Source organism: Erpetoichthys calabaricus, chromosome 12, assembly GCF_900747795.2.
Source record: "Erpetoichthys calabaricus chromosome 12, fErpCal1.3, whole genome shotgun sequence".
Taxonomy (NCBI): Eukaryota; Metazoa; Chordata; class Cladistia; order Polypteriformes; family Polypteridae; genus Erpetoichthys; species Erpetoichthys calabaricus.
In genome coordinates, this window is record NC_041405.2 from 56268481 (window position 1) to 56291595 (window position 23115).

General features: G+C 37.4%; 1 protein-coding gene across 3 annotated transcripts; it reads left to right on the plus strand.

Annotated features, from left to right (window-relative positions):
* Positions 1 to 2718: 2718 nt before the first annotated feature.
* On the plus strand, positions 2719 to 22628 carry LOC114662214 (serine-rich adhesin for platelets-like). Of its 3 annotated transcripts, XM_028815604.2 has the most exons (7): positions 2720 to 3015; positions 6252 to 9083; positions 11838 to 12010; positions 13804 to 13871; positions 16297 to 16460; positions 17341 to 17453; positions 22256 to 22628. In XM_028815604.2, the coding sequence occupies exons 1-7, from the start codon at positions 2793 to 2795 to the stop codon at positions 22304 to 22306; spliced, it is 3624 nt and encodes a 1207-aa protein (XP_028671437.2). In that variant the 5' UTR covers positions 2720 to 2792; the 3' UTR covers positions 22307 to 22628. The 3 variants fall into 3 exon arrangements, 1 of the variants encoding a protein (XP_028671437.2); XR_007936431.1 differs by lacking the exons at positions 13804 to 13871; positions 22256 to 22628 and having other exon boundaries at positions 2719 to 3015; XR_007936432.1 differs by lacking the exons at positions 11838 to 12010; positions 17341 to 17453; positions 22256 to 22628 and having other exon boundaries at positions 2719 to 3015; positions 16297 to 16373.
* The last annotated feature ends 487 nt before the right edge of the window (positions 22629 to 23115 follow it).

Below are 23115 nucleotides of genomic sequence, written 5' to 3' on the forward strand. Positions count from 1 at the left end.
TGATACAAGAGGCTGTATCTGATATCGGCTTTCCGTAACCGCTGTTTAACGTTGTAAAAAGCTGTTGAGGGTGAGAAATCAGGGAAAATACAAATGTGGTTATTTTCAAATATAATCTCTTGTTTGTGTCTGAGAAGTGCCATTACATTAAGCTTAAATTGTAATCTCTCGAAGCGGACAATTAAAGTCCTAGGTTTAGAGGTATTTGATCCACGTATGCAATAAGCTGCCGCTATCTCGGTATCTGATTTAAAGTCCTCTCCAATTATTTTTGAGAATAGTTCAGCTACGAATTTCACTGGGTTTGGACTTTCACGATTCTCAGGTAGACCTTCAATTCTAATATTATTCCTTCTGCATCCGTCTTCCAGAACCTCAAGTCTGTCTCTGAGTTTTTTGCATTCGGAATTTGCAGCTGTAGCTTTTCCATTGGCGTTAGATGCCAATGGAAGATGCCAATTGTTCCGCTGTTTCAATTCGAGCCGTGAATGTCTGCTTAACGTCTTCCAACTGATCGGCAAGTTCTCTCAGTTTAGATGCATTTTCCTGAATGTGTTCCTCAATTTTTCTCAGCATATCTTTAAAGACTGCATCAAAACGATTATATATACATTTTTCCAAGTTTTTATATTCCTGCCGCATTTCTTGCAGCTCCAGCCGCAGCTTCTCGTTTGTCTTGAGCAAGCCATTTATTTCTTTCTTCATATTTTTCTGAATGTCTTTCTTGAGGTCACTTATGGCCATTGCGATCATTTCCTTAAGTTTAGACAAATCGTTTTGGCTTTCATGCTCTGCGGGTGAAGTGGCAACCCCTGTTACAGCCGATGCTTCCGGCTCGCGAGGAGTAGATGAATGCGCGGACTGCAAGGCCATCTCTAGTTTCAAGTGATCTTCTGGAATCAGTGAGCTATCGTGACCTGCATCACTTGCAACTTCACTCCCATTTTCGCTCTCGACTGGAGATGTTGCAGTGGAATGGGGTCCTGGGAAGTCTGCGCTTTCGCCTGCCTGTTCCAGGTCAGTCTCTGAAAGGCTGTACCTTGTACTTGCACTTGCACTTGGGCCTGCCGCCTGTCTTGGCTTGGGTGTAGTTTTAGATTTCTTTTCCGTTTCTTTCTGACCCCCTTTCTTGTTACTCATGTTTATATACTGTAGTAGAGACTTTTTTGGTTAGGTAAATACTCGATACCTCGGGATAATAAGAAATAAGAGAAAAAATAAAGCCGCTGCAATAGAGCTCCGCTTCAGACGTCCTTCTCCCATAACGGACGAGACCAACTCCCCTAATGGACGAGACCAACTCCCCTAACGGACGAGACCAACTCCGTGGAGATTTTTAATCACGGTTGTGACTTCAACCACCCAACTGGACCCAATTTCAACCATTGGCTTCAGGAGTTCCTCAATTTTCCCCAGAATGTCTTTTATGCCATAAAATGTAATTTTACATGGCTGCATCAAACTCCTCTTACATATGGCACTTGGTTTTTCTACTTGAACAGCTACTACATTTTTTCCGTGTTGGAAGCTCTCAGTCCAATCTGGAAAGCTTTCTGCTACAATTCCATGGGATGCCTCTTTCTTTAACATGACAAATACCCTTATAATTATCACCCACCAATGGATCCCACGGTTGAGACAATAATAAGCGCCATCAACCATATTGTTACAGTTTCTTTCAGGTGCCTTCACTACTGAAGTTTTGAACAGGGTTCATTCAGACTCTACAAGGGAAGAGCTTCTGGGAGTGAGAGTTGAATTAACTCTGAACTGAGACTTTCAGTAGTCCCTTCCAACACCCTCACTGCTCATTGATGATCTCCAGGTCTGTAGAGAAACTCCTCCATCTGTCTGAGCCAGCACTCTGCCAAGTAGTGTTCAGTTTGCAGCTCAGCACTCATATTTACTTGCATGACCTGAATATATAGCCACACATCAGGTTAGATGACTACAACATCAATCAATGACCTTTGTCCCAAGGCACTCTGGAATCAGGCACTCTTATGAGCAAACTTGTGATTATGTTTACAAAAGTAATGAAGACTGATTGTCCCCTTAATAATGTTGGTACTGTTGGACTTCAATTAAATTTTATTAAGAGAAGTAACCATTTCTAAAAATGTGTTATTATTGTTGTAAAATGTCAGTTTTGCTGACCTGGTGCTTAGCACATCACAATGAACTGTGATCATCATCCTAAAATCTTAATAATCAAATGTTTTATAGACAGGACCTTACATTGCGTAGGCAGAAATGATTACAGAATTTCCATAGATGATAACTGTTATGATTAAATTAATAGTAATCAGCATTCCGAATTTTCTTTTCTTTCAGGTGTAACCACCACAACAACAACTGTAATTCCCACTTCAATTACTTTGGCAGCTGCTACATCACCCACCAGTGCAGCATCATTTTCTTCAACATCTCATACTTTTTCCACAAGTCAGTCACCTACAACAGAATCAACCCTCCCATCTAGTTCATCATCTACAACTACAACAACAAGTAGTACCTCTGTCATATCATCTGCATCAGACTCTGACACGACAGTGTTTTCCTCCACATTAGTACCCACTCTTAACACTAATTTTGCACCCACTACCTCCTTACTAACACTCAGCACTAAAACTGACTCTGTACCAACCTCCTCTACATCAAAACCTGGTACTTTCACTGATTCTACAGCCATTGCTACTGTATCGACACTCAGCACCAAAACTGACTCTACAGCAACTACTTCCTCATCAAACCCTGCAGCTACCTCTGATTCCACAAGTACTGCCTCCGAAATGACATTCAACAGTAAAAGTGATGTTACACAAACTGCCTCTGCATCATCATCTATCATTATGAGTGCATCCTCATCAATATCCAGGACTAAAACTGATTCTACATCAACTTCCTCCACATCACTGCCTACAGTTGTTTCCCTTTCAACAAAACAGTCATCTGCTACGGATTCTTCAGCAACTCCAGCTACACAGAGGTCTAGCTCCAACACTGACTCCACAGGTATGACATTCTCTTCAACTTATCTAGAGAAATGCATTAAGGGTCCCCAGCAGAGGTCTGCTTGTAAGGATTTGATCATAATTGAAGTAGTTATCTCCAGGCTATAATCACTGAGACAAATTACTTTTGTTTGCTTTGGCACAGAGATCATTGTTATTATGTTCAAACAGGTGGGCCCTATGGAAGTTCTGGGCAATGCATTAAAAATATCCCTTAAAATGTTAATAATCTCTTTTAAATATTGCATAAGAGAAACTGTTAAATTACAGATGTGTGCTATTGTTACGCCAACTCAAACTTTTCATATTGGATTCTTTGTAAGAAGAAAGTTTGAGTGTAAAAATGTTAATTAATCAATTCAGGTACACTTTTTGCATTTCAGGACCCAATGGTTGCAGTGCTATACTTTGCAGATTCTTTTAATGAATGCATTTTTAAGAATGGCTCAGTACTTCATAAAAGAGATAAAATGATTTTAATGATGTTAAGAAATTGTGTAGCTCCATCGTTAACTGAAATGTTAAAACTAAAAAATTAAAGTTATTTCCTGATAAATACTTGTCTATTTCATCATCAAAAGCTGTTTTGTCATAACAAACAACAATCTTTTGCCTGAATCATGTTTTTGTCAGAAAGCAAGAAATTAAGTTTTTTTTTGCTACTTTTGAATTTGATGTTCAAGTATAAAACTTATTTTCTGTTTCAGTGCCTCAGCAAAGGTCTTTTCAGGGAGGCTAATGATTGTAATTCTTTGGTAATTAGAACCTAAAATATCTTTTCCCCTTCTTAAAAATGAAACCACCAGTCTATTCTTTTAGGTCTGAGCTACTGTCCATGTCTTCCACACAACATGAAAGAGGTGACTCAGCTGAAACATGTCCAAAGTTTCCCCTTGGGATTAATAAAGTATCTATCTATCTATCTATCTATCTATCTATCTATCTATCTATCTATCTATCTATCTATCTATCTATCTATCTATCTATCTATCTATCTATCTATCTATCTATCTATCTATCTATCTATCTATCTATCTATCTATCTATCTATCTATCTATCTATCTATCTATCTATCTATCTATCTATCTATCTATCAAAGTATGAGTGCTTATCAGCATTTCCTGTTGCCACTTATGAACCTCTGTGGCTTTACCACTGTGAAGGTTTTTCATCTCTGAATTAACTTAAGCAACCTAACTGGACCCAACTTCATTAAATTGTTCTTGTACTGTTTACTCCAAATAAAATGACATATCCACTGGGCTCAGGAGTTTCTCGTTGTGCCCCAGAAACTTTAAAGCCACAAAAAAACTAATTTTACATGGCTTCACCAAACTCCACATACATGCAGGACTTGCTTTGTCTATTGTCACAGCTGCTTTATTCTTGCCTTGTTAGGACCTCTCAGTAAAATCTTGAGACCTTCTAGCTAACATTTCTCCAACTTGGCAGCTACCCTTAGAATTATTATCTACAAATTGGTGTCAAAGTTGAGACCATGAGTTGTAACTTTAAGCATTTTGCCACTGCTTCTGGGGTGGATTTTGACCTCAGTCTATAACTAAGACACACACTACTCTCTCTCAACATCTTTACTGCTCATTTTGGACCTCTAGGTCTGTAGGGAAAATCATCCATCTGTCTGAGCCAGCACACTACCACATAGTGATCAATTTGCAGCTCAGCACTCATATTTACTTGCATGACCAGAAAATATGGCAACAAATCAGATTACATGGCCCCAACATCAATCATTGACCTTTTGCCCATGGCACTCTGGTAACAGCAAGAAATCTTATGAGCAACCTTGTGATTATGTTTACAAAAAATAAGCAGCAGACTAATACTAACAACATTATTAAGGGAAGAGAGTTGGTTACTTCTCTAAATCAAATCTGATTGAAACCAATTTCTAAAAATATGAATAACATCGTTGATGGATTTCAATTTTGCTGACCTGGTGTCAGAACTTTTTTTAGTGAACAGTGATCATCATCCTAAAATCTTAATAATCAATTGTTTCAAAGACAGGAGCTTATCTTGTGAATTTAGAATAGCCATAGACTGTAACTGTTACATTTAAATTAATACTTAATAGCATGCTGAATTTAGAACATTAGAACAATCTAGACAAGAACAGGCAATTCAGCCCAACAAAGTTTGCCAGTCCTATCCAATTAATTCTTCTAATTTAAAAACATCAAGTCTAGTTTTTTAAAGTCCCTAAAGTCTTACAGTCTACCACACAATTTGGTAGATTATTCCATGTGTCTATGGATCTTTGTGTAAAGAAAAACTTCCTGTTTGTATGAAATTTACCCTTAACAAGTTTCCAACTTTATCCCCGTGTTCTTGATTACCTCATTTTAAAATAATAGTCTCAATCTGTTGTACTAATTCCCTTTATAATTTTAAGCACAATCATGTAACCTCTTAATTTTGTGTTGCTTTCTTCATAATTCAACCCCTGTAGCCCTGGGATGAGTCTAGTCACTCTTCTCTGGACCTTTTCTAGCGCTGCTATGTTCTTTTTGTAGCATGAAGACAAAAGCTGCACAAAGTACTCCAGATGAGGCCTTATAGTGCCTTATCAAACATTATGTCTTCTTAATGGCTTCTGAACACTGTCTGGAAGTTAATAGCGTAGAGCCTACTACAACTCCTAAATTTCTCTCATAAGGTGTATTCTCGATTTTCAGACCTCCCATTGTGTATTTAAACCTAACGTTTTTACTTCCTATGTGTAATACTTTACATTTACTGACATTAAACTTCATCTGCCACAAATCTGCCCAAGCCTGTATGATATCCAAGTCCTTCTGTAATGATATAACAGATTCCAAATTATCTGCCAATCCATCTATCTTGGTATCATCTGCAAACTTAACCAACATGCTACTTATATTTCTATCCAAATCATTTAAATATATTAAAAATAGTGGTGGCCCTAGCACTGAACCCTGTCAAACACCACTCTTAACATCAGCCAATTCTAATAAGGTTCCTCACAACATCACCCTCTGCTTACTGTGTCTGAGCCAATTCTGTACCCATCTAAAACATCACCCTGAACTCCCACTTCTTTTTGTTTGATGCCCAACTTCTCATGTGGCACCTTATCAAATGCCAGATAATCAAAAAATAGCATAAGCTCCACTTTTATTATACCCTTCAGTTGTTTCCTTATAGAATTCCAGTATGTCAGTAAAATGTAATTTTTTTATTTTTTATTCCAGCTGTAACCACCACACCAACAACTTTAATTCTCAGTACACTTGCTTCAGCTGCCTTCAAAGTGACATTCAGCACTAACAATGATGTCACAGAAACTGTCTCTGCATCATCATCTACCATTATGACTGCTTCCCCATTAATATCCAACACTAAAGCTGACTTTACAATAAATTCTGCCCCCTTAAAACCAACATTTTCAATGGATTTTACAACCAATATCACAACATCAACACCTACCACTAAAACTGATTCTGCAGCAATTTCCTCAACATCAGCTACAATAACTAAAACTGATGCTACAACAACTGGCCAGACATTTTCACGTAACAAACCCGCTGCTACCACAGTGGTATTCACCACTAAAACTGATTCAGTACAGACTACCCCCATATCATCAACTAGAGGTATGACCACTTTCTCAATTTTACCAAACTCCACAATTGATTCAACAGAAACTACCTCCTCATCAATATTCAGCACAGTTTCTTCCTCTTCATCAATATCCAGTATAAGATCTGATTCTACATCTAGTGCCTCTACATCATCACTCACTATTAACTCTGATTCAGTGCCTGCAGAAATTATTAATTCCACATCAACATTCAGTAATAAAAGTGATTCTACAGCAACTCTCTCTACATTATTTCCCATAGTTGATTCATTTTCAATAACGCAAACATCTGCCACTGATTTTATAGAAACTGCCACCACACCATTGTCTAGCTCTGAAAATTCCTCCTCATTATTACTTAGTACAGTGACTTTGTCTTTACCTATATCCAGTAAACTTTCTGATTCTACAGCCACTGCCTCCACATCATCCTTCACTATTAACTCTGATTTAGTATCTGAAAGAGTCACTGATACCATGTTGACATTTAGCACTAGAACAGGCTCTACAGAAACTTCCTATACATCATTCCCCATAATTGATACCTTTCCAACAAAACAAATATCTCCCACTGATTCTACATCAACTGTCTCGACACTGGTGTCAAACTCTAAAACGAATTTGACAGAAGCTTCATCTGTATCAGTATCCATGACAGTTACTGCCCCCGCGTCAACACCCAATACAAGATCTGATTCTTCAGGCAATGCATCCTCATCGTCACTCACTATTAATTCTGTTTCAGTACCTACACGAATCACTGACTCTACATTGACTCTTAGCATTAATACTGGTTCTACTTTAAGTTCCTCTTCAACACTGCCAATAGTTGATTCCTTTGAAACCACGCAAACATCTGCCACCAATTCTACGGCAACTGCCTCTACACTGGTGCCCAACTCTAAAATTAGTTTGATAGAAACTTCATCCACATCATTATCCATCACAGCTGCTTCCTCTGAACCAATATCCAATGTAAGATCTAATTCTACAACCAATACCTTCCCATCATCAATCTCCATTAACACTGATTCAGCACCTACAAGAATCATTGATTCAACATTGACATTCAGCACTAAAACTAACACTGCAGTAACTTCCTCAACATCATTCCCCATAACTGATTCTACATTAACTGTCTCCACTCTGGTGTCCAATTCTCCAACAAATTTGACAGAAACATCTTCCAAATCATTATCCATGTCAACTACTGCCCTTTCATCAATATTCAGCACAAGACCTGATTCTGCAGCCAATGCCTCCACATCAACACTTACCACTAACACCATTTCAGCAGGAACTTTCTCTATAGCACAACATATATCTATTGATTCTACAGCCAATATTTTCACATCAACATCTGCGACAGAAAAACAGTCTATGGTAATTTCTTCTTCATTGCCCACAGGTAAAAGTAATACTACCGCAACTGGTTTCACATCAGCACCTACAAGAGCTGCATCCACAGTGACTAAAAATGATTTTACACCAGCTGTCTCCACATTTACATTCGACACTAAAATGGATTCTGCAGACCCTGGCTCCCCATCATTATCCACCAAGGCTGGCACATCATCATTAAGATTCAACACTAAGAATTTCTCTACAGCAAATGTCTCTACTCAGATATCAACAGTTGCTACTAATATTACTGTCAATGCTACTACATCGACAGTTAGCAATACAACTGCTTCTACTGCAAATTCTTCTGCATCATTGCCAACTGATTCTACAGCAAACTCCACTGTATTCATAGCAACAAGTAACACAACAAAGTCTGCAGCTACATCTGATTCTAGGATATCAACACTAAGCACTAAAGCAGATTCTGTAGGAAATTCATCTACATTAAAACAATATTCAAGCCTTGATACTACAGTCACTACATCTACATCAGCCTCCCTTTACTCTGCCTCTGCAGTAAAACCTTCCTCAGTGTCTTATTCTACAGCCACTTCTACCACATTAGCAACTCATACTAAAAATGATTTTATGGCACCATCCTCTGCATCACTAGTCAAGGATTCTACAACAACTTCAACCACATCATCACTGAATAAAATTAACACTACAGTAAATTCTACTTTGCCCAAAACCACATCAACAGGTAGTAACTTTTTATCAGCATCTATGATGACAACTAAGGCTGCAGTTGCTACCATGTCTTCCACATCTGCATCTAAAAGTGGTTCAACAGATGGTACCTCAGCATCAGCATCAACGACTACTAATGATACTGTAGTAACTGCCAATAAATCAGCACCTCTAAATGACAGTGCAACCACTGCTTATTTGTCACAACTGACATCTTCAGAAAGGAATTCTGCAATCACTGTGAATATTTTCACTGCACACTTGCCGGCAACTTTATCGCAACTTGATACAGCTTCCAGCATCACCACATCAACAAGAAGCTATGGCTCACCCTCATCATCATCAAAAGGTACCTGCATTTTTTATTTTCAAGAAATTAAATTAGGTCTAATGAGTCTTTTTCAGTTATGAGTTTACACATTCAAGCTACTGAACAGCACTAATTTTTCATAGTATAATGAGGAATACTGAAATATATTGGTACATGTATGGCTACCAACTACTTTAAAGTTGTTAACTGACACTTCTCCCAAATCTAGAAAATCCAAAAATAAAGTACCTAATGCATTACAATCAGTATGTAAAAACTAAGCCAATTCAAAATTCTTTACTACATATTACAATATCATCTTACAACTTTACTGCCAAACCGTTTTTCTCATGGTAACAAAATATCAATGTTAACAAAATATCATGTTAACAAAATATGTTAACATGATAACAAGCTCAATGTTATCATCCTTTCCTTCATGTCTTTATTAAGAGATTATAAATATGTTTAGAAATGATGAAGACCAAGGAGGCAGCATTTGTTAAAGTAACAGATAATGGTCTAATCAAATAAAAGGGAAATGATTCCACTATCATTTAGAGTAGTCCTGAGGGATAACTGGTTGCTTCATAAATAATTCTCCTTGCAAATGATCAAGCTTTCAGTGTACCCTGTGTGGGTTTAATAACAATATTGGTGGATGAAGTGAATAATACGGTTGTGTGAAAAAGTAAGTACACCCCTCAGAACTTGTTGAATTTTCAACATATTTAGAAAGGCAAACAGTACATCTTCGTGCAAATGGTGTCTGCAGATAAAGGCAATATACTTGAATGAAAGCACAAGGCAATTTAGTCTTATTAATCATTTAACAAAAGTATCAACAGATGTAATTGTCTAATGGGGAAAAGGAATTACTCCCTAGATCTCAGAAGCTGGTATTGTCCTCTTTAGCAGAAATAACTTCTTGGAGACATTTTGCATAACTGCCCACCAGTGTTCGAAATCAACTTGGTGTAAATTTTTGAGCACTTCTTCATGCAAAATTCCTTCAGTTGAAAGATGCTTGTAGGTTTTCTTTTAAGCACTGTTCATTTAACACCCAAAACATAATAGGATTCAAATCAGGGCTTTGGCTAGGCCAGTTCTTAACCCTCAGTTTCTTCTTTTCAAGCTTTTCCTTGGTGGATTTATTAGTGCTTTGGATCATTTGCATGTTGAAAGGTAATTTTTTGGTTCAAGTTCAATTTTAGGATGGATGGCCTTATATTATCCTCAAGTACACTTTGATATAATTTAGAATTCATAGTTGACTTGATGACTGCAAGCTGCCCATGCCCTGAGGCAGCAAAGCAACCCTAAACATATCATTTCCACCACCATGCCTAATAGATGATATGCCATTCTCTTCCTAAAATGCCATGTTTGGTTTGTGCCAAATATTTTTACTGCTGCTATGATTGAACAATTCTATCTTTGATTCATCTGTCCAGATCACATTGTTTCAGAAGGCCTGGTCTTTGCCTATGTGCTCAATGACAAATTATACTCTTGCTTTGATGCTCAATTTGGACAATAAAGGCTTTTTTTCCATGCACACTCCTCTTGCATGTCAAATTTGTGCAATCTCTTTCTGATTGTAGATACCTTGCACTTTAACAGCAACTTTGCAAGAGTTATCTGCAGATCCCACTATGAAATATTAGGGTTCTTGGAAATTTCTTTTAGTATCAAATTATTAGCACTTGTGCTGAATATATTGGGTTGGCCTGTGCTGGACAAAACAGTGCCGGTCTGAAATCCATGTCACTTGTAGATCATTTATCACTTGTAGATAATTTTCCTTACAATGGAATGACTGATTTTGAATACTTTGGTGAGCTTTTTAAATTGCTCTGCCAGACTCAAAAGGCAACCACAACCTTCTTTCTGAGGGCCTTAGAGAGCTCTTTTAACCTTATGTTATGTTACAACACCAGTACCAAAGAGAGCATCCTCATAGGTGGCGCAGTGCTAGTGCTGCTGCTTTGCAGTAAGGAGATTGTGGGAGATTGTGGGTTTGGTTCCCGGGTCCTCCCTGTGTGGAGAGTGCTTTGAGTAGTGAGAAAAGCGCTATATAAATGTGAAGAATTATTATTATTAACATTAAAGTCTAAATATCTGCAGTTAAAATAAGACATGTTCCACCAGCGTACTTCCAAAGAAGGTTCTAACCTGATTCTAATTTTATGGATTTGAAGTGGTGATAAGTGTCTGGGTGTACTTACTTTATTCTAAGCAACAAATCAGCACTTCTGTTAATTTAGATTATGAGTATGAATACACCATTTAAATTTTATGCATCATTTGTTCAGTTATATCAATGTTTTCTGCAGGCACTGTTTGCTTGAGTGTCTGTTTGCCTGTTCAAATATGTATAGGGGTGCACCTGCTTTTTCACATAATGGTAATTCCTCTTTCTCTTTGCAACAACATTTATTTCTACTGCACATTTTCATGCAAACAATGTAACTCAAAGTGCTTTACAAGATGTCAAAGAGAAAGTTATAAGAAAAGAGAAACAAATAAGATTAAGCAATAATATTAAGAATATATAAAGAAGTAACAAAGAAAGAAAAAAAAACAAATAAATGTAAATGATCTTAAAAAAAAAGCAGATAAATATCAAGTACTCTAACTGTAACTAATTACAAAGTTTCCAAAAGTGGGTTAAGAGCCCATTTGTGAAGTCAATCTGGAAATATTAGGATGAGTTTTAGTGACTGAATATGACATTTTACAGGATGTGTTTATCTTAACAATCTCAATAGTTATTTTTTTCCAACTCTTTAGGCCCTACTTTGAACCCCTCTGCTTTCATAACAACATCTGACATTGTGGTTTGCACAAGTGAAGACAAATCATTTAACATTAACTTCACTATTACAAATATGGACTTTACAAGTGACTTAGGAGTGACAACCTCCCCTCTGTACAAGGAGGTAGAAGCTAACATTACTACACTGGTAAGCAACTTGGACTGCATTTACTGCTATCAAGTAATTTGTTTTTACTTTGTGTTAGAATGAACAAGATGTCAGGCATTTTGAAAAATTTAGGATAGCATCTCCAAGGCTCTGCTGTTAGGATGGTGTCTTGACTCTAACCCCCTTTTCGTTATGGTATTGCCAGGTTTCATCCTCAGCTCAAGTATTTCTTTCATTTAATCAGTTTGTTATCTTTTGAAAATTATTTTGCTATTGAGTATGTTTTTTGTAAACATTATGTTGTGCATTAATTTCTTAACGTTGTACATTGCTACATCGCTATGTATTATTATTGTGCTTAAATTTAAAAAATGGCACATGATGGAAAAGAATCAGAAAAAAAGATATTTAGAAGACTAGCAAAGGTCAAAGGAATTTAAAAGATCGATATAACAAATCCATAGATGAGAATCAAAGAATGTGTCAAAAAACAAAAGCAAAGAGATTATTAACAAAGTACCAACAAAAGTAGAGTTTTTGAACTGTAAAGAGTATTAGTGTTATTCGTTATCTCAGACAGAGACATGTTAATATTGATGACCTTTTATCCCATTGCCTCTGTGATGTCACGAACCGTGCACAACCAGTTGTAACCTGAACACCACGTAAACAAATGGCTGCAACTGTAAGAGAACTGTAACTAATATTGCAATGAAATGGTAAAAATAAAAATACAAAAATCATTACATAAAGTCATAATGAGAAAGCAAAACCAAAGATAAAATTTTTGAATTCAAAAATGCTCTAACAGTGCAAAAAAGAAGGGATAATTGCATAAATAGGCTGAAATAAATTAAAGACAAAACAGCAATATAACATTTATGCCTCATGCATTGTACGTTGGACCTTGGGGCACCAGTAATTGCAGCTGAGGGACTCAGCTTTTATATTAGGGTGAGAGGCTTAAGTCCCTCAATGAAACACTGATGTTACCACTTCTTTTGGTTCTTGAGTTTTGGATTTTCTATTTAGATTTAGAAGTTCATTTTCTTATTATTTTTTGGTCTATGTACTTTTTTTGCAAAATTTCACACTTGCCTTTTAGGAATACTATTTTGATTCCATTTTGCTTTTGTTTTTTGAAAATTTGCTAAATCTTTAAATTTTGAGGGACTTTCTCTTTTGATCAGGTGTTTCCATGATCCCCCTCTTCTGTTTTTAAACCTGTTTTGCCTCTCCGGCTGATATGTTATCATATTGTGTATTTGCAGTGACCTGCAGCTAAAAGAAAACATCCTTGGTTGAGAGATTTAGCGTGAAATACTGCATGATGAACTGGAACAATAAATAAAATTCATTTTTTAATTAAGTAATTTAATTTTCAATTAACTAAAATGTTGAATATTGCTCCAAAAATTTCCCAAATAAATCAGACATTCTAAAAATGAAATACAATGCTCTGTAAAGCTGTAGTCATTCATTGTCTATTTACTGCAAATGGCAAAGAGTGGGGATCAGGTGCAATGCCAATTGGGTACAGACTTTGTGGAATATACACAGTATATCCATCCATCCATCCATTATCCAACCCGCTATATCCTAACTACAGGGGTCACGGGAATCTGCTGGAGCCAATCCCAGGCAACGCAGGACGCAAGGCAGGAAACAAACCCCAGGCAGGGCACCAGCCCACTGCAGTACACAGTATATATATTTATATAAAAATGTACTGCTTCAGTAAAATTACTATGATTCATTGCTATCTTAATAATTAGATAAATGAATAAATTAAATAAACAAATAACTAACTAACAATAAATTCTTTATTACAGCTTAACCAGGTATACCAAAACAGCGATGCAACTGGCTACTTCCAATCATGCTCAATATTAGACCTAAGGTAATAATGTCTTCCTGATTTGTAGAGTTTGGAAACTTTTAGCATTTCACATTTTACCTGTTTTAATAAATCAACTATTGTTTAAAGATTACCTTAATTTAATATTACCAGCTATAAAGCATCTGAAGTTATTCTGTGGTGTTAGCCTTAAAGTTGTCCTTCTAAACTCAATTACACTAGGAAGGTGGAGGCACAGGTATAACTAATTACTCTGCATGTCAAATTATAACATACTGCACACTTTCCAGAGAATATGGATACCTTAGTCTTAGAGGTGACGCCCCTTGTTGTCTTTGCTACCATCGTCACATGCTCTGGACATTGTGTGCAAGAGTATCTCTGTTGTAGTCTCAAAGCACAGTAGCCTTTACTTACAATGAAGGCATTCTAATCATTGATGGACATCAAAGATACACTGAGATTAACAGCTCATGTGCTACTAAAAACCGGGAATACAAACTAATCTGAAAACATTCCTTTTTCATGAGCATTACTTATGAATGGACATACTGAAAAGAACAGAATTTAAACAGAGCATTGAAAATGCATTTTGAGCACCCTCTCCCTAAGAATTTGGTAGATACTGTTTATCTGAGCTTGTAGTCATTTTAGATGGCCCTAGTAGAGGAAATACTCGGATCCATGAAATTGGAAATCTGGAAATAGTTTTGAATCTCAGGCTTATGAAAATGCATATTACTACTCACCTGATGAATTTCAAAAAAAACAAAAACTCAATATAGCAAAGGCATTTTAGCTGTTTTTCTTATCCATGTTTTAAATACATTAAGCATTGCTTAGTATTTTTTAAAGCCAATGCGTCTCCCTATTCTGCATCCTGTACGTATAAGAAAAGTGGTGATCCTTCCCACTGGAGTAGAATGTAGTAATCCTACAAATATAATCATGCACTGATGGTTTGTGTGTTACAAACAATACCTCTACCTTTGCACAGATAGACATAGCCCTCCAAGTCCTTTTGAACCACCCTTCATCTAAAGAACTACTAGTGTCCCCACTCAAAATGAGTTTTAATTTAGAACATATCACAGGTAAGGCCATCTTTTCTGATTCAGAAAATGTGACTCAGCTCTTACATCAGCTTTTTGTGGGAATTACTAAACTGACCTCATAATGTTAGCAGTGTATGTCCTTGGTAAATTGGATTAATAATTAATAAACAATTTTAATTTTGTTTTAAACCTAGAGTCCCAAAATTAAGAGAGAAATATAATCAATCATCAACTATATATAAGGGCAAACACAGGATCTTTATAAAATAAAACTATTTATTCTTCCAAAATAGTCTTCAACAGTAATAAAGCTCAGTGGAGCACAAAGGTAATAGGAATTGACCAAAACAATAAGATAATCCAATACAAACAACGTCCCAAATCAGTAATTCAGAGAATGGTCAAAAAACAGAGCAGAGATATCACAAAAACACAAGAGCTGCAAAAGAACACAAGTAAACTTTTGAATGAACTGCCAGGAATGGTGGGAAACCCTCACCTTTATATGGCTATGGGCAGTCACTGGCAGTAATGTGCTGGTGGTCTTGCCTCTTGGTGAACCACTCACAAAACAAAAGACACTTAACAAAGACTCAGGGACATAATCAAAAACAAAGAATGATGCAAATAATTGACAAAAGTAACATTAATGTAAATAAATAACTCAAAAATGAAAAAAAGACCAATCCTGGCTGAAATACAAGTGTCAGCAATAAAATAAGAAATACTAGAAACTGTGAGTTAGCTACAGCTATGCGCTTTTAAGAAATGAAGCAAAACAACTCAAAAGAACTCTTTATACCTACTACATAAAAATCCAGAAAACATTCTCCTTAGTCCAGTTTATTGAGCTATTTGAGTATACAAGCCTAATACATAATCTTGATAGGTCCATCTCCTTTTGTGGCCAGTGTCCATAGCAATCAGTCTATCCTGTCCTGTAACGACAGTGCCAAAATCACTTCAACATAACAATTGTAACAAAAGACAAAAGAGATCATAAAGAGTTGGAACACCAAATGGTGAACCCCGTATAATTGTTGACAAAACAACAAAAAAAATTTCAAAATAATCGTGAGAATGTCTTCTCAGATGTAAGTCAAAGTATGAACTGACTCAAGATAGTGATGGATCTTCTGGTTTTAAGTCCTTCTGGCAGGAAGCAGTGTGACCAGGTGGACACAGAATTCACGTCAATGGTGTTACAGTTGTCAATCTTCTGGTCTGCAAAGGGAGGAAGAGAAATGGCATTAGGACACAACACCAAACCTTGGAGTGGCAAGGAATTGCAATCACTAGAGCCCTTAAACTGTCCCCTAAGTGCCCGCGTGTGATATAATACTTCCTCTAGTAATTGTTTAGTTTCTGTGTGACATTTTAGATTTGGAGTCTGATTTTTTTTTTTTTTGCAGTCCAGGATCTGTGATAGTAATCAGTAGTTGTTCCTTCAAAACTGTCAATGGGAAATTATGTGTGGACACCGTAAAAGCTGAGAACATCTTTATAAATGCAACCAATAATGTGACACTATTGGGAGGCATCTATCAGCTGAGAAAAGGCAGCTTGACAGTTAAAGGTATGATTTGCTTGGTTATGTCACAAATTAAAAGTAACTCTGTTTTTTCATATTATTGGAAAACAAAAATAAGATTAATCTCATTTTATGTATGGCTATGTGGCTGAGCAGCTTCATATAGCAACAACAATATATGCAGAAGCTGATGATTTTTGCTTGCTATTCTATTGTCAGAACTGACTTATAAACTGAGGCATTAATTCAGCAGCCCAGAGATGAGTTGCCAGGCAGAAATGTTAAACACATTTTATTAACAAATCTCAAACTGTGACTATAAAGCTTCTCATCCATGATATATGAACCACTGATCAATATAAGTTGATAAAAGTGAAGTGTAATTTTAATTTTAATTGTAATTTTAATTTTGTGCCTGTGTCAGTTTCCTCATGCCATTTTCTGTGTGCAACTCACACATTTGCCTTTGTCTCAATGGGTTTTCCATCAAGTACTCCACCTCCAAAGGCATGTGGGGTAGACTAACTGGTGTCACTAATTTATAGTGCCCAGGATGAACTGTTACTCTGTCCAGAGCTGGCTGTTGCCTTGTGCCTGATGCTGCTGGGACAGACACCAGCCAACTGTGACTATAAATTTAATTGAGAAGGTTATGTCATGTCAGTATGTTGTTGCCTAATTCCATTCTTTTGTGCTAAATGTTCACTTTCTGATATTTTTACTTTTGTAACTTGGGATATTTTTTCATCACCTCTCACTCACCTTATTGCTTTGAAGACTTTAAAGTCAGTTATACTGTTTCCATTTTAAAAATGGTCAAAGCAGGATGTCATTGGCAGAAAACAAATAAAATTATTATTATACATAGATTATAATTATTTATAAAAAAAAATTAAACCATTTCCTTTTTTACCTTTTATTACAGATTACAGTATTCCTTCTTCACCATATTCTCAAGGTTTTCCCTTTTGGGGAATTATTATTATCGTACTGGGATCCTTCATCCTATTCCTTCTGCCACTGCTTAGCTGCATACTGGTAAGACTTTGTTGTTAGTGAAAAACAGTCAAATATAACATATTTTATGAGTATGGTAAAGAAGCTAATACTTCGCGTCACAATTCCTGATTGCTAGTTTTCAGTCCCAGCCAGAACACTGTTTGTACAGTATAAACATTCCTCCCATGCCTTCAGTGCTTTCTCCAGTTAGTCCTGAATGTGGTAGTTAATGCTAATGCTTGACAAAGAAAGCAAAGGAGAACTAGGGAGGGAAAGGGGGTTCAAAGACAATGGGAGAGGAGGAAGGGAAAGAATGTGGAATTCAGAGTTGGAACTTTGAATGTTGGGCTGGCCAATATGATAGAGCAGAGAAAAGTAGATGAAATGTGTGCACACAGGAGACCAAGTGGAAATAAAGTAAGGCCAGAAACATTGGAAGTGGGTGCAAACTACTCTACCATGTTGTGGACAAGAAGGGAAATGGTATAGGGGTAATTGTGAAGGAAGAGTATATTATGTGTGTTTTGGAGGTGAAGAGAATGTTTGACAGAGTGATGAGTATAAAGATGAAAATCACAGGATAATGTTAAATGTCATCAGTGCATACGCTCCGCAAGTGGGATGTGACATGACTGGAGACAGACGATTTCTAGAGTGATTTAGACAAAATGGTATAGAGTATACCCAAAGAATAAAGAGTGGTGATTGGAGCAGATCGTAATGGGCATGTTGGTGAAGGGGATAGGGGTAACGAGAAGGTATGGTGTTAAGGAGATAGATGTTGAAGGATGGAAATGGTGGTGCTGAATACATATTTCAAGAAGAAAGAGGAACACAGAGTGATTTATAAGATTATAGGAAGGTGCACAAAGGTGGACTATATCCTATGTAGGACATGCAATGTGAAAGAGATTAGAGTAAAAGGTGGTGGCAAAGGACAGTGTACCTAGACAGCATCGATTGGTGTGATGTAGGATGAATTTTGAAGTGAAAAAGAGAATGAGGATGAGAATGGGACCTAGGATCAGGTGGTGGAAAATTAAAGGGGAAGACTGTTGGATGAAATTGAAAGGGAAAGTGGGACAGGCTCTGGGTGGTGGTGAAGACATGACGGATGATTGGAACATCATAGCTGAAGTGATAAGGCTATGGGAAGGTGCTTTGTGTAACATCTAAAGAGAGAAACGAAGACAAAGAGACCTGGTGATGGAATGAGGAAGTTCAGAAAGGCAGAAAGGTGAAGAGGTTTGTGAAAAGGAATTGGGATAACCAGAGAAATGACAAAACCACACAGGTGTACAAAGAGATGTGGTGCAAAGTGAGTTGAGAAGTGGCAAAGGCTAAGGAATATATGTATGTTGAGCTATATAGAAGCTGGACACAAAAGAAGGAATAAAGCACTTGTACCGATTGGACAGAGGGACCAATTGGGGAAGAATGTGCTGCAGGTCAGGGTAATAAAGGATGCAGATGTAAATTTTCTAAGAGTGTGTTGAAATGGTGGAAGGAGTACTTTGAAGAACTTATGAATACAGAAAATGAGACAGAACTTAGGTTTCGATGAAGTGGAGATAGTAAATCACAAAGCACTGGGGATCAGCAACGTTGAAGTGAGGGAAGCTGTGAAGAGGATGAAAAGTGGAAAAGCAATTGGCCCAGACAATATACCAATGAAGGCATGGAGATGTTCAGGTGAGATGACAGTAGAGTTTCTAATCTAGATTGACCTAGAGAAAGCGTAAAACAGGGTTCCAGCTTATGGTACTGCATGAAAAAGTCGAGAGTAGCAGAAAAGTATGTGAAGGTGGTACAGGATATGTATGAGGACAGTGTGACTGTGGTCAGGAGTGTGGTAGGAGTGACAGTCTGGTTGAAGGTGAGAGTGGGATTACATCAAAGATCCTGTTTGCAATAGTGATGGACAGGTTCACAGATGAGGCCAGACAGGAGTCTCTGTGGACTATGATGTTTGTGGATGTCATTGTGAGATATAGGCAGCAGGCTGAGATGAACCTGGAGAAGTGGAGGTACACACTGCAAAGAAGAGGACTGAAAGTCAATAAGAGTAAGATGAAGTGCATGTGCATGAATAAGAGGGAAAGTAGTGGAGGGGTGCAGCTGAGGTGGTGAAGGTAGATGAATTTAAATATTTTGGTTCAACAGTCCAGAACAATGGAGAATACGGCAGAGAGGTGAAGAATAGAGTGCAGGCAGGGTGGACTGGGTGGAGAAGAGCAACAGGAGTGATTTGTGATAGAAGAGTAACTGCAAGAGTGAAAGGGAAGGTCTATAAAACCATAGTGAGACCACCTATGTTGTATGGTTTTGAAATAGTGGCACTGATGAAAAGACAGGAAGCAGAGCTGGAAGTAGCTAAGTTGCAACGATGCTGTGATATTTTATCTATCTATCTATTTGCTCAGAGTAACAAGGATAGATATGATTAGGAATTAGTATATGAGAGCGACAACACAAGTACAACATTTTGGTGACCAAGTGAGAGAGGCTACATAGAGATAGTTTGGGCACGTGCAGAGAAGAGACGAGGGGTACATCAGGAAAAGAACATTAGGAATGGTACTGCCAGGCAAGAGGAAAAGAGGAAGGCCAAAAAGGAGATTTATGGATGTGGTGAGGGTGAACATGAAGGCAGTCGGTGTGGCACAAAATGTTGTAAAAGTCAGGGATTAATGGAAACGGATGATCCTCTGTGGCGATCCCTAAATGGGAGCAGCCAAATGAAGAAGAAGAATCAGAGAATGGGAGTGTGTACCCCTGCATCTGGTGTAGGTTTCTGTTAACTCATGCCACATTTTTTATTTTAAAATTTCAGTTAAATATATAGAATATAATTGTGTGTCAAATACATTTAGACTGCATAATAAGTGCCCCAGTATACAGATATATTTCAAAGTCTTTCTACATCAACAAGACAAAGTAATAAAAATTTGGAAAGAATATGAAAACATGTTCAATATGGAAAGTTAAGTTGGTTAGTGTTTGCAGTAACTGTCATTTTTTTTCAAAATTCTTAGTGATAGAGGAGACCATTTTCCAATTACATTATAGTGGTTAGGTTGAAGTTTTTCTAGTTCAGCAAAATAAAGAGAGCAAGTAGTGCACATTATAAACACAGAGTGCTTGTTCTTTAAGCTGTGGTATTGTGCTGTTATTTTTTCTTAAAAATAAGCATGTTAAAAGACTAGGGTTTATGATGCTCCAAAGGCTGCCTGATAAGGTCATGTAAACTGAAGTCCTGTAGGCTGAGATAAAACATGTGGCTGAGGGCAATAGATTCTTACATCATAAATATCTTTTCTTACTTATTCTAGAAACACTTGTTAATGCATTAAAATCTTAAAGGATAAGTTTGGTATTTTTCAAGTTGATGTTATTTCTTCACAAAAATATGTATTTGTCAGAAGAAAATATTTCTCTATTATAAAAAAAATCTTGTAAGGCTTGGAAGGAGACGATAGATGATCTTCTCGGAAGACAATTTGACGTCCCGTGAGAGACACTTTAATGTCACGTGAGACAAGGCAGTGAGACAAAAGGACAGTTGCTGTACAGACTTTTAAATAATCAATGCGCAGCTCAACAAGCAAAACATGCAGCTCAGCAGCAGCAGCAGAAAGAAAGCAGCTGATCAGACCGCATCTCCTTAGCGTGCATTCAACCTCCCACCCTTCACAGAGACACGAAGTGGCTTGAGTGTAGTGTGCCCCGGGGGGAGGTGGGTGAGCAAAGCGTCTTATGATTACACACATATTGTAAAATAGCTTTTGCATGTCATTTTTGATAAAAAAAAAAACCCCACCAATATTATGAGATTCAGCCATTTTAGAAGAGGACCAGCTGTGTGCAATACCACAGCACTCAGTCTTCCTGTGTAATCACATACCCCCTCAAGATGTGGTTTCCTCCTGACAGACCAAATCACAGTACACTTTTTATGCCACATAGTTGGATTTGTTTACATTTATTTCTGTATTTATGTGAGAATTCTCACAAGTAAATAGAAAATGTGGGCGGCACGGTGGCGCAGTGGGTAGTGCTGCTGCTTCGCAGTTAGGAGACCCGGGTTCGCTTCCTGGGTCCTCCCTGCGTGGAGTTTGCATGTTCTCCCTGTGTCTGCGTGGGTTTCCTCCGGGTGCTCTGGTTTCCTCCCACAGTCCAAAGACATGCAGGTTAGGTGCATTGGCAATCCTAAATTGGTGTGTGTGTGTGTGCCCTGCGGTGGGCTGGTGCCTTGCCCGGGGTTTGTTCCTGCCTTGTGCCCTGTGTTGGCTGGGATTGGCTCCAGCAGACCCCCATGACCCTGTGTTAAGTTATAGTGGGTTGGATAATGGATGGATGGAAGTATGAGCAAGATCCTTAAGGATTTCATGAAACAATTTTAGGACAAGGTTGCATATCTGCAAATTATCTCCAATCCCTCTGCTGTTTCTTTAACCATGTGCCGCAGATTAACTTTAAGTCCAGTACAAAGGCCAATGGACTAGCTAATAGGCTACATTGCATTAATGTGCATGGAGCTATGGCAGCATCAAGGAGTGACAAACAAAGGCAAAAACTCAAAATCTTAAAAGAAACAAAAATTGTTTTAAAACTAGAACCTCACCTGTTACTTGTATATATTATGATCATATTATTTTGTATATTATTGTTTTTGAGTTTCTTCTTGAGTTCCTTCTTTAGCTCATCACCCCCTACCTCACCTTGCCTTACAATCCTCCAGGCTCACTCCAAGTAGCCTCTGCAAATGTCTTAGTCAGGGTCTTATTTTGCTTTGGCTGCACAGTGATCATTAAAATCTATTTTCTGTTTTTTCTCCTCAGTTTGCCATTTGCAGGCGTCGCAATGTAAGAAGATACTACGAAATAGAATAGAAACCTAATTCACCTGGAGGCGATTCAACTTGAGTGCAATAAAAAAAGAGGATCCTGAGCAATATTCTGCCCTGTGTGACATTTTTCTCAAATGGTTTGTCAGTTGAAAAGATTTTCAGGGCTTTCATATTTGTGTGTTTTTCTTTTCTTTTAAATTCTATATTAAACCTTCGTGTGGGAAAAAGGTTTTTTAAAAACAGACATGTACAGCACAATTATTTTATTTATTTATGATACAATTCAACACAAAAACATTACAAAATGTTTATGTATTATATTCTGTATAAAATATATTTTTTCTAATAAAATATTTATTAAAGTTTATGTGAACCTGTGGTATTGATGATGTTACTAAGTTGCACTAAAAAGTAAATGTGACATCCTGGCAGATTAAAACATTTCACTCCGTGATGGTCACGGCTCCAGTCTTAATGCAGCTCTGAAAGTTTTAGAGTGAACAAACAGATGGTTTGTGGAAGGAACAATGCATCCCTTATTTACCTCTGGAGACCTCTGGGTACTCCATTTAATTATCATAACAAAAAAAAAGAATTGTCAGCAGAAAAAAGAACAGAATACAAAGAGAATGGCTCCGCCGTTCAGTATTTTGCCATCTAGGCTTGAATCCTACTCTTGCTGGAGCAAACTCCTTCTCCTCTAGAGGCTTGTCCTATGATGAAAGCCACCTTCTCGGTTTCCTTCTGTTTACATAGTTGGTTGGATGTCTGGACTCTTCTAGAAGTAAGGTCGCTTTTCCTCCTATGCCTCATCTTTTGTTTCCTAGAGGGAAGAGCAGAACATGTGAACAA